Source organism: Amblyomma mixtum, chromosome 2 (genome assembly GCF_055824585.1).
Source record: "Amblyomma mixtum isolate Tamu chromosome 2, ASM5582458v1, whole genome shotgun sequence".
Lineage (NCBI taxonomy): Eukaryota > Metazoa > Arthropoda > Arachnida > Ixodida > Ixodidae > Amblyomma > Amblyomma mixtum.
Genome location: NC_143013.1, coordinates 15,760,845 through 15,773,194, shown reverse-complemented (window position 1 = coordinate 15,773,194; position 12,350 = coordinate 15,760,845). Strand labels below are relative to the sequence as shown.

Below are 12,350 nucleotides of genomic sequence, written 5' to 3'. Positions count from 1 at the left end.
TCACACCTCCAACAAACTGACTTTCAACTTTTGACTCAGCCCTTGATTTGAGACAACCTCCAACTCAACGAGACTCAAGCCAGGTGCTCTCTTAGTTGCTGTCTTTAACAGAATACTCAGCATAAATTTAAGTGGGCCTGTATTGACAGACTATGGCATTTTAACAACAAAGAAACCACTCTCATCGAAAACAAAGTTTTTAGCTAGGAAAGACAAAAAAAATACAAATATCGCCATGCATCATCGGCCAATTTCAAAAGTAAACTGCTTGCATTGACACCGAACGTTTTGTGCGGATCCCAGAGGCCAGCCTACACTGCCAATCACTTTCAAATGGCGGTAACCAGTACTTCCTGATTGGACGTCACGAGTTTGATTTACGGCGGTTTTAATGTCCCAAAGCGACTTAGGCTATGAGGGATGCCGCAGTGAAATTTTGACCCCCTGGGGTTCTTCAATGCGCACTAGAATTTTGCTGCCAATGAAAGTCGACCGTTGCAGCCGGGACCGAACCCGCGTCTTTCGGGTCAGCAGCCGAGCGACATAACCACTGAGCCACCGCGGCGGCTTCGTCGTGAGTTTGAATTGAGTGGTGGAAAAATTTTCAAATTAAATTTTCTCTGCCTTCTTCTTTCTGCCACACAAACATTACCGCACCCAGAAAGAGCCATAAATTCAATTTTAACTGAGCACAATGATTGAGTGAAGTTGTCCTCAGTGTTGCTCGAATATGCATCCTGCGACCGCCCATGGGTCACACAATCTGTAGGCCTTTCTGCACATCCCTTCCCACAACTACCACAGATCAAATTGAGTGCCCCTACTGGACACACAAGCATGCACTGTGTAACACAGGTGCACAGCTGAACAGCAATTATAAAGCATCTGGTATGCAACAAAACAAAATGCAAAAGCAGATGAAAAAGCAGAATGCATGGAAATAAAATAGCAAGGGAAGGAATGCTTAGAGCAAGGCTACCTATCAAGTGCAAGCCCAGAGTTTCAGAGTAATTTAAATCTAACATCAGGCACTTCACAAAATTTTAAAAAACAAGCTATTATAATCAGAAGTGTATGCTTACCAAACAATCCAATGGCAAACTGGATGAGTCCCAATGCAAGGGCCTTGTCATGGGATTCAACACATCTGAAAACCAGAGGTGAGTAGTTTAAGGAAAGGACACATCATTCAAGGTGACTGGCAGTTACCACAGCTTAAGCACAAACATGATGACAGCTTTATTTTAAAGAAAAGCAGCAGAGGAAAATGTCAGTAACAGACATCTCAAACACAGCTTTTGGGCCATATAAGGCCTTCAGAACTCTACCGAGGAGTCAACACAAACCTCTGCACCTTTTGCTCTCCCCTTATTAACTACTTCATGACCAATTTACACATACAACTATGCACCCAAGCATTTATGCGCACTGGAAAGTTCGTTTCCCCTGCCTCAGCAAGCAGTTCTAGATGCTCACTGCCATTTCTGGCTTATTTCTCATTAAACTTAGGACTAACATGACATTATGCTGTGGCCTGAAGACAAGTATACACACCAAATCTTCAATAGTTTTTACTGCAAGGAGCTTCCCAGTATTGCAGCTACAAGCTGCAAGAATCGCAGGCATTTTTAGAAGCATCTGCTTATGCTAGAAATAGTTTTATTTGCTGAAGACGAACAAATGAAGTTTTTGAGGCAAGTATACAACCAATGGATGCTCAATATGTTGCGAGGGTTGATTTGAACTCGGGCACACAGGCAAACATACCGTGTTTTACAACAAACAGGCATCCTCTGGCATCAAACCAGCATGTTTCATTGCTACAGAATGTGTCGTCAAGTATTAATAAACGCCACATCTCGTCTTCTTATGTGCAATGCTCGATGCTTCTGCGTGAGATACATTGTACCTGCATTTCGTTCAAATGCTCGCCCTGCTATACAAATGCACCACAGTACAATGGGTTTGGTGTGGGAACCTGCATACGGTTGATGGACATACATCTGAGATCCCGTGGACGTCTAATTCTAGTAAAGGCTATCGAGACCATAGTTATTAATTCATTCCTCAGGTACTCATGATTACCTGGTTTGTTTCACATGGTAGCTCATTCGTGGATGCTCCCTACAGTGCAGATGCAAAGATGACATGAAAATTACTCATGAAGATTCTGATTTTTCAGAGGTCTAGAAGTGACCACGTTGAGTAAACAGTGCTGAGGTGGTAGGTATGCCTCAGTACTGTCTCTATTTAAAGTAATGTCACAACAACAATTTCTGGGCACACTACAGCAGTGCCCAGAAATATCTACGGATAACCAGTTGTATATATCCATCAACCATCCATTAACAGATAGTGAATTCCTGTGGGCTGTAGAAATCTAAAGCTAGTATTTGCAAAGGTATATGCTTGCAATGCCACTGATACCCCCCGGTAGTCAGATTGGGCTGGTCGGAAATTTTACATTGCACTCTTCAATTATTAACGGCATTTCTGCTTTTTAAGCAACAAGATTGAATGAGCTTGCAGGCTATTCTATGCTACACTTTAATTACCCTACTAGCCTTTATGCAGTAGAATACCTTTTCATAGCACTTCTCTTGTAGGAGCTCCCACAAAGGCCTACGCATTCTTTTGAGGCTTTAACCTTTGTCTGAAACTACTCCCTATACCGTATATACTCGCGTAATGAACCCACTCACATAACGTGAGCGAAAGCCTCGACTCGGAGAGCGAGGCTGAGTGATAATGCGAGACCAAGCCAAGCAGTGTGTGAAATAAATTTTTTTATTCACATCGCATCCGTGATTTTTCTATAGAGGTAAGACTGCGATTGCATTTTTTATCGATGTTGTGATATGAAATTTAATCACCCAAAAAAATTTTGAAAAAAAATGTTGCCCGCATTTTTCCTGCCACAGCAGCTGCCTGGCTACTTTATTTGGCTGGTGAGCACACGAGTTCACAGGTTCAGTCCTGGCCAGGGCAGCCACATTTCGATGGATGCAAAATGTTGAAATGCCCGAGTAGAAATTTCAGTGACCATTAAAAAAACCCAGTGGGTAGGAATTAATGTGCAGAGTTTATTGTATGTCAGCATTTTCCCGTTCCCATGTCCACTATACATATGCCCGGTGTCCCCATGTCCACACAATTTTGTTTGTCCACAGAGAGACACATAAATTATATATTGTGGGGTTTAATATCCTGAAGAGACATGGATTTATGAACCATGCCGCAGTGGCGGGCTCCAAATTAATTTAGACCACCTGTTGTTCTCAAACGTACACTGCCACCACGTAGCACATGCATGCTTTGAATGTGATAGCGTCAAGGGCCCTGTGCTGCAGAAAAGTCATCGTCATTGGCTGCGAGTGAAAAATTCACGAGAAACCCACACAGAAGCAACCAGGTGGCAGGCGGGCCATTTAGGTCACCTGACCTTATGACATCATCACAACCTGCCCATCAGATTGCGAGCAATCTGCCAACCATGGCAGGTGGCCTTTAAATTACCGATTGGCCGCGAGAGGATCACTCGGGAAGAGCAACCTGGGTCTCACAAGCCCCACCGGTGAAGCACCTGCCATCGCAGGGCAATGGTGCATTGTTTAACTGCTGTGGACTCTCAGGGATCTAGAATGTAAAGTAGAAAACGAACAATTCCGTACATATGGGCACTCACCCGTTAAAGCTATCATGTCATACCCTTCAGGCGAAGCTTACATGTCTCCTCCAGTTTTTGTATTTCGCCTCCACCAAAATAAGGCCGTTGCAGCTGTATTTCGATGGTGGTAAAATACAAAAGCGCATATGTGCTGTGCGGTATCAGCACAGCCGGAATCGAATCCGCTACCATGGTATCAGCACCCAAGTCCCAAAGACACTGAGCTACCGCGGCAACTCATACAGTGGATACATGAGTGCAAGGTATGGGGCTGTAGGGTACACATGTTATCCAGACAAGCTTAGAGGAGAATGACGATGAAGCAGAATAAGATGTAAATAAAGAAAATCACCATCATCAGCCTAACTATGCTCTCGCCATGCCCTCAATCAATACCAGTCAACTTCGGCAACTTGTTCTTGTGTGCCTTTAATACCACAAACAACAAGAGCCGAGCGGCTTGCTCACCTGAGGGTCAGTAGCATGGACCCTACTTCAGATGTTGAGTGGATGAGTACAAAAACAGAGAAGATGACGATGTACCAGGTTAGGGTGTCGCACTCAAGGGAGCAGAACCCATTCGTTATGGTTTCATTGGTTCCCGTGCAATGGCAGTCACTGAACTTTGGCTGCAATGAGGAACAAAAGAGAACGTGTGTGAAACAGCAAGTTCTTTTCAAAGCTGTTCTTCATTCAAAATATGTTGCGAAGAGATTCAATTTTTTGCAACAGCTAACATACTGTCCTGTCCATTGCCCAGGGAACTTCACTAGCACTTCAAGTGCATCGTAAATACCAGCCCAACTGACTACTACATATAATTATTCTTTGCGAAGACTAAACTGATTAAAAAACATTCTTTTCATTAATATGAATGAAAGACTCTTTCTCACTACAAAATTTCGACAAGTGTGTCATTAGGTGATATCTGCCACAATGCGAAAAGCATTAGTACATAATTCAATCATATGCAATTAAGTGCCATGTCAGACAACACGGTAGAGTCTATAAAATCGCAGGTTTATGCTCATCTCACAATCACATGCATGTAGTGTGTCTGTGTCCATCTTTCTGAGTCCATCAGCACCTGTCTACAAATTTCCATCTGTCTGTTTTCATCGACATGCCTTCATCAATGCGTGTCCATATAGTTGTTCTCATGCCTTGGTCTGTGGCCAGATGTCTGTGGTATGCACCTGTGGTCTTTTGATCTTAAACAGGGAAACAATGCAGGAGCGAGACAGTGCACTGTTCTTTGGCTCTCACATTACCAATGGCTGCCTGTGCATGTAGGTTTCCAGTGTCTGCATATCTGCCTGTCTACCTTCCTGTGTTGTGAGCTAAGCAACTGACCAGCTGATTAACATGAGCAGGGTAAGTGACTGGGAAAACCTCTTTTGCTATGCAGAGACAAGGAGCTTGCATGCACAACAACCTGACAGCAAAGTGGAAGCAGCGAAGGCGAAAGGCAGCATACCAGCTGATCACTGCCAGACACTTGTGAACAGCCAGCCAGGCATGGAGACAAGTAGGTCACTCTATCATGGCACACTGGAGAGAACAGCCCAGACTTGCACTCGCAAGAGGTACTGTTGCAGGCTGGAGGCAGAAAGTCTAGGCCCTTGCTGAAAAAAGAAATGAAGAAGAAAGAAAGACAAATGTTATAGCTGTTGAAAGTACAACTGCATACAAATGTTATAGTTGCTGAAAGTACAACCGCATACTTTAATGAAGTCCGGTGATGGCAGCCTATCATCTATTGTGGGATGCCCGTTTGTCACAAGAGACTATAACCACTAGGTTAATGACAGATAAGTGCCAAAATATGCACAAGGGACGATAAAAAGAAATGACATAAGATCGGCACCTACGTGCCTTGCTTTTCGAATTTCTTTTCATCGTTCTTGGACCTGAATGGTAACAAAAAGACGATAGAGTGGTCTATGAGAGAATCATGGAAAACTAGTTCATACCATTAAGGTAAAAGCGTGAATCCAAATTTGAATGCAAAAATTGGCACAGTATATGGACCCATAACACATACAACATGGTGGAAAAGGAAAAAAAAAAAACAAAGCGCTTACCAGAGTCAAATCAGCCCCATAACAAAAGCATGCGCTGTTGAGTGCATGTTCGATGGACATGCCAGTCACTCAAACACTAGCCTGTGTCTTAAGCTGTCAGTGTGCCCCATTCATCTACAGCCACCTTGCAGTTACTATAAGACCCAGCTGTTCTTGCATGTCCTGCAGGATTCATCACACAAGACCGCTCATTTTCCATTGCCTACACAGGCCAACACACAGACAGTTACCACAACAAAAATTTTCATGAACTTCACATCAGGTCATAAAACTTAAGTCCATGCTATGTCCCATAATGGTACCTGAGGCAGAAGAGTTTAAATTAACACTGATGAAAAAAAATATGGCAGTTCGTAAAACTGAAGTAAGAGTCGCAGCGCTACCGTTAAAAATTCCATGGTGCATATGCTTGGGTATCAACCAAAACAGCAGGAAAATGACCCTTCACAAAGTAGTACTGCAAAAAAGTAGCCACGAGTCCAAGGAAAAAAGTGCTGCGTGGTGGAAGTCCAAGTGCCATGAACTCACTGTTCTGAATTGAGGCCAACGTAGTCTCCGAGGGGACAGCCCACCCACATGAGGATGACCATGCCGACAGAGTAGGCCAGGGCAGTGAAGGCAATCCATTTGGCAACAAAGCGGGCGTTGGGCTTGTACTTGCGCATGAACGTGCCACTGGCAAAGATGCCCACACCCATGACAAGAATGCCAGCAAACCCTGCAATGATGAACCGGACAATTATAACACACCACCCACTGTAACCATCATCATCTGCCCACTTCCTTCCACTGCAAGACACCTCAACTCACCACCCGACTCCTTGCTGCTCCCTGCTATGCTTTTCTTCTCTTGCAATACACTCCACCACTACAATGGACGATCAGCTATCTGCCCTCTGCCTTACATACCTTGCTCATTTCATGTCCATTAAATCTCCTCTTCTCGATTTCAGCTAGGATATCATTAGCTCATGTCTGTTCCTTAAAGCACACTGCTCTCTTCCCATCCCTTGTGATTATACTTAGCATTTTCTCCCCCATAGCTTGCTAGGCTGTCAATTTCATTTTAAGCTTTTTCGTCAGCCTCCAAGCCTCTAGGCAAGTGCTGACAGCATGACCAGACTTTACTTTCGCAACGACCTAATTCCCACGTTCTTTGCGAATCACATACCATTCGCTTGCCATGTCAGATTCGTCGAACTGAAAGTCCATAAAATGTGTGTAAATTAACTTTAGCAGCATTCGCAAAATATTGAGCTCGCGAATAATAAGTCATGCAGAGTACTCAGTGCTTTCTTGGGACGCCACACATTTCAAGAGCAAGTTTAATAAGCTGAGGGTGTCCAAGTCACACCAAAAGTGGCTCTGGACCTCTGCCAACTCGACACACTGAATGATTCAGCTGCACAGCCTCAAACAGAAGCATAGCAATTATGCTGGAAGTGAGTTCTTAATGGCACTGGAGTTTCTGAACGCCAACTGTATGCACCTTCCAGTACTTACGACTATGCTCACAGAAACAAGACGGAACAGCAATTTCGCAGTTTTTTTTCCTCGGAGTAAAACCAAACTGACCTTGACCTTGCATGTGGAGCCACCAATTACTCTTCCTTCATAACCTTGTAATTCCCTCCCCACTCCCGCCACCCACCTTCCCAACTCTTGGCACTCATCGTTGCAACGAGACAAATAGCAAACCAACCTGCAAAGCATTTTCATACATTAGCTGTACTGTAAAAAAAAAAAATTAAAAAATCTGAATCGCTAAATGAGAGGGAATGCAGCAAAACCACAAGATTCCTGCAGCACTTTGAGACATGAGGAATATCAAAACAGACTACCAGGCATGCTGCAATGTACTGCATGAGGATGAAAACATTAATTAGGTGCCTATTAAATAGATTGGCACTATAAAAAAAGCAGATGCAAGAAAAATGCAGGGAAAGTTTCCTTTTCAGCTTAAACAAGTCAGAGGCATAAAAATTTCTGGATTTAAAATTTTGTCTTGTGATTATCTTCTTGTTTAAGTAACAAGAAAAGTTTTAGCGACGGACTACTTCCTTGCAGTGAGATAACAGTAAATCAGTCATGAATGTGGGCAGCACTTCACTGTGGACTTCAGTTGTTTGTTTGGTTTGGTTTATGGGGTTTAACGTCCCAAAGCGACTCAGGCTATGAGAGACGCCGTAGTGGAGGGCTCCGGAAATTTTGACCATCTGGGGTTCTTTAACGTGCACTGACATCGCACAGTACACGGGCCTCGAGAATTTCTCCTCCAAAGAAATTCTAGCCGCCGCGGCCGGGATCGAACCCGCGTCTTTTGGGTCAGCAGCCGAGCACCATAGCCACTGAGCCACCGCGGCGGCTCAGTTGTTTGTATCCAGCTGCATATATGTGCTGTGCTCCTCAGCACCAGACAGTAGGACCTCAAAGGGGTCTGTTTCCCTCACCTGTAATCATGCTGGCCTTGGTCTCGGTGAGCCGAAACTGGCTCTCCAAGTACTTGGGCAGAAAAGTGTAGAGGCCGGCGATTGGCAAGATGTGCAGAACACTGCTGGCCGTCCGGTACAGCAGGATGTCGTTCTTCAGCAGCCGCCGAATGGCTGTGGGGAAATCTGAAAGAGAGAGAGCACCTGTAGAAAGCTATAAGTAGCAGCCAGGCAAAGCGAGGTGTGAAAAAGCATGCATGTAGCACAAGCAGCAGCAAAAGCATATGGCACACACACACACAAAGCTAAGCATTCAAAATGCATGCACACTGGCGAATGTCATTTCTACATAGAGTAAAAGCTCGTTAATTCAAACTTCAAGGGAGAGGAGAAAATGTGTGAGTTATCCCAAAAGTTGGAACTACCAAATCACCCCAAAAAAAACTTGCACCATGGTAAATTTATTTCGTTAAAGACTGAGCAGTGGTTGCCCGATTTTGGGATGAGAAAGCGCGACAGTGACTATTTTTCACGTTTCCATCAATGCATTATCGCGTGCATACTGTCGGGAGAATCGAAGCAGGACTGCTCTAAACTCTTAAGAGTCTCCTACATCCTTCACAGTGAGACTCAGTGAGCTTCAATGACACACTATCACACCGATCATAAGCGGCATCATCACATGTGAGAAGGCTTCACCACACAAACCACAAACTGCACGTGACAAGCACACAGTCTCAGCGCAATGGTAGAACGCAATCACATGGCCAAAAACAAAAAAAAACCGGCTCAGTGGCACCAAAGCTGTCAAACTGTTCTTGGAGGTGGGACTGTTTATTTGTCGTCACGCCATCTCGTGCACGTGAGTGCTGTGCGAGCGACTCTGCGGCATGAAACTCAGGTTTTGAGAAGGGCTATTTCAATGATTTTTTGTCACACCTTTCATGGATGTGGTCTCCTTCGGAAGCCCATTCGAACTAACATTTGAGAGACCTGTAGCATCGACATTAGCGAGCGTCTGATGCCATAGATTTACATGGGCATTGGCCAGGACCGAGCCGCGGCAGTTCCAATTAACTGGGTTTGCAAATTAGCGGGAGTTGAATTAATGAACTTTTATTGCACCTGAAACGCAAAGATACACTGAGGAAAACTGCAGCCAATCTTTGTTCTCAGTAAAATTCAATATACTTTGTCTCTTACTTCAATAATGAAAAGGACTGATTGCTGGTCTGAAGTGAATGGTGCAATAGCTTAGCCTCAGAGACCTGCACGTGAAAATAAGTCTCGACGTAACTACAGTTTGCTTAGGAAAGCAGCCTGTGGCAAAGATACCTGTAGCTCATGTTTCGGAGTTTTCTGGCTTATGAAAGCTCCGTTTTCAGTGAAAGTTCCTCTTTGTCATTAGAATGAGGTGATTATAAACACAATTAAGCCAACTTCAAGTTGTCCTCAGAGCCCCACTGAACAAATAGCGACTGCGAAACCCACCTGCACCATATAATTAACCTTCAATTTCATATCCGCCACTGTTCATGCAAAAACATCCAAGTACTTGGAATCCTGCAAACAAAGATGGCTTTAAGTGCTCATGTGTTCTAGTACAAACTAACAGCAAAAATTAAAGTGTAAGCAAAAGGCCACAAGAACTACAAGCTGAGCCTCGTCCTAAATGTGCCTTTGAGGAAAAGGCATGGCACTGAATCAAGTCGCAGGTATTTTTAGTCTAGTAGTAAAGCCTCATTATAAAAAACTAGTGCATTTACTTGCACCTTGAACAAACTTAATTTTCTCTATTTTCTACAAGGCATGAGGAAATGTCCGAGGTGTGTTCCTTACTTGGAATAATATTAGTAAAAGGATGGTGTGACCCCACGTGTGGGCTGAATGCATTTCCTCTTGTATTGCAGTCTCTTTATTGCTATTTAATATTTTTTACGCTTACATCCTCCGAAGTTACATTTTTACTTAGGCTTTTATATTTTATGTTCACCATGCTCCCTAGTAACGCTTTCTGTAGGCCTCAAGGGTGCCTGTGAATAATAAACGTAGTTGGCACATCCATGATGCAAGTAAATACAGCACACACTAGCAGCAACTACAAGCACTTATACAGAAGGCTGTTTTCCTGCACACTATAAGCATCCGATCATAAAAGGTGTTAAGTATTCCACCCAGCACCTTTCTGACCTTCCTGTCACTTACAAAAGCCATAAAAATTAACTCTTGAATACAGCTAAAAGGTCTCCAACACTGGAAAATCTCCCAGAACCTAGTGAATTTCCATGCTTGGAAGAGTGCACATGCACATATTAGGTTTTAAAATTCGTAATACCGTTTATTCTTCATTTTACCCCAGTTAGCAGCAACATGCAAGTGCAAGTCTACAGCTATTAGCCTATGAAACTGATCATTTGTGCTTCAAGCTACCAAAAAAAGAAAATTCTGAATTTTGGTTAGAGCACTATCCATTAAATACGACAAGCACCAAACCATCACTTTCTTTTTGCCTTTTCACCTTGAGAGCAGGCATTCTAGGAATGCAGCTGACCAAGCAGCTAAATGTGCACATCTGCAAGGTTCTGGATAATACTATGTCCATGTTCAACACCCAACCACGAAGACAACTTCGAAAACAGTCATACAAAGCGACAACTCTTGGCATAGAGTCACAGTAGAGCAGGGATAAATTATGGGTCGCCCTTGTAGGGGGTGGCTGGTGGAGGCAGTCCCATTCGAACCATGTATTTCCTTTACTTTTTCACTGAAAAAATGGGGTCCAGCACAGTTTTTCTATGTAAAATTTATCACCTGAGGGGTGGGCGATAGCTCCACTCCACCCCCCATAAATCTTCCCTTGCAGAGGGGGTTACACAGAGCACGGGGACCAAGATACAAGCAGAGGCACAAGACAAGCACTCATTCACTGTCTCTCACTTGTGTCATGATTTTCCTGCGCTGTGTAGCCCTTACTATGTTTCCTCATCAACTAGCCCAAACCAATACCATACAGTCATGACACACAAAGTTAAAAATCACCTGGACACATCATACGCCAAAGCAACCACACCACCCAATTCATATAATTGCCATGATCCATTGCATGCAACATAATGAAGTGGATAAAAGAAGCAGACACAAAGCTCGATTCCTGAAAAGAAATTAGCTGCTCTGAAAAGCGAAAAAGAGAGAGAGTAAAATTTTTAATGAGAGAGCATTACTTGGCTCACTGTGCGAAAACCCCACCCTCATCAGAAACCCATGGCCAAACATGACAGCAAATGACATCACCCCTCCTGGAACAACAGGCCGCCAGAATTATAACCACCACACACCTGAAAGTGCAATTAAGGTGTCCACTAACCCAGAGAGCCAGTTATGTGCCTTTCCTTTATTCAGAATCAATGATGTCTAAACCTTCCAACTGGTTTTGAAAAAAGGGAAGGTGCACAACTGCCTCAATTTACGGGTGGACACCACCCCCTACTTAGAGTCACTGGAAGCTCTACCAGTGACTCTATGCCTACTCAGAGCACGACTGGAGTATCCACTGACCCAGTGAGCCAGTTACACTTGCTCTCGCACTTAAACATAAGAATTGCTTAGGTGCCCTGATAATTTTTTTTTTTTTTTGTGAGGCAGCTAAGTATGCTGATAAGGAAAATGCAGCTCTAGGTGTCGTAGCACACCACTGAATGCACAATGACCAACTGCTTGTGAAGGATAAAAGGAAATCATCCAAACTCACTGCCCTCCTCCAAGCGATGAGAAGCGAAGGCATCTGCATCAGAGATACCAACAACCTCCTGCACATCGCAACTCAAATTCAGTGCTCACATGCAAGAAGCACAAAGACCCAGGATGAAATCCTGGCTGCAGCTGCCATGTTTAGATGGAGACCCATGTTTGCTGTGCAATTTTTGCCCCGACGCGGTGGCTCAGTGGTTACAGCATTCGGCTGCTGACCCGAAATACGCGGTTTCGATCCCAGCTGCGGCAGTCGAATTTCGATGAAGGCGAAATTCTAGAGGCTCACGTGCTGTGTGATGTCAGTGCACTTTTAAGATCCTCAGGTGGTCGAAATTTCCGGAGCCTTTCACTACGGCGTCCCTCACAGCCTGAGTAGCTGTGGGACGTTAAGCCCTAATATACCAAACCGAACCAAACCAA

At 44.0% G+C, this 12,350-nt stretch overlaps 1 protein-coding gene across 6 annotated transcripts in view; it reads right to left on the bottom strand.

Annotated features, from left to right (window-relative positions):
• Window positions 1–12,350, bottom strand: part of LOC149358518 (solute carrier organic anion transporter family member 74D-like) — a 199,173-nt gene that overhangs the window by 5,118 nt on the left and 181,705 nt on the right. For 5 of the 6 annotated variants that reach the window (XM_089570618.1, XM_089570620.1, XM_089570619.1 and 2 more), the window contains 5 exons: window positions 8,202–8,384; window positions 6,280–6,469; window positions 5,145–5,292; window positions 4,136–4,296; window positions 1,083–1,147 (listed from right to left, as the gene is read on the bottom strand). In XM_089570618.1, coding sequence (XP_089426744.1) covers window positions 1,083–1,147; window positions 4,136–4,296; window positions 5,145–5,292; window positions 6,280–6,469; window positions 8,202–8,384 — 747 coding nt within the window. The remainder of the gene's footprint in view (window positions 1–1,082; window positions 1,148–4,135; window positions 4,297–5,144; window positions 5,293–6,279; window positions 6,470–8,201; window positions 8,385–12,350) is intronic. The other variant, XM_089570623.1, reaches the window with a different exon arrangement.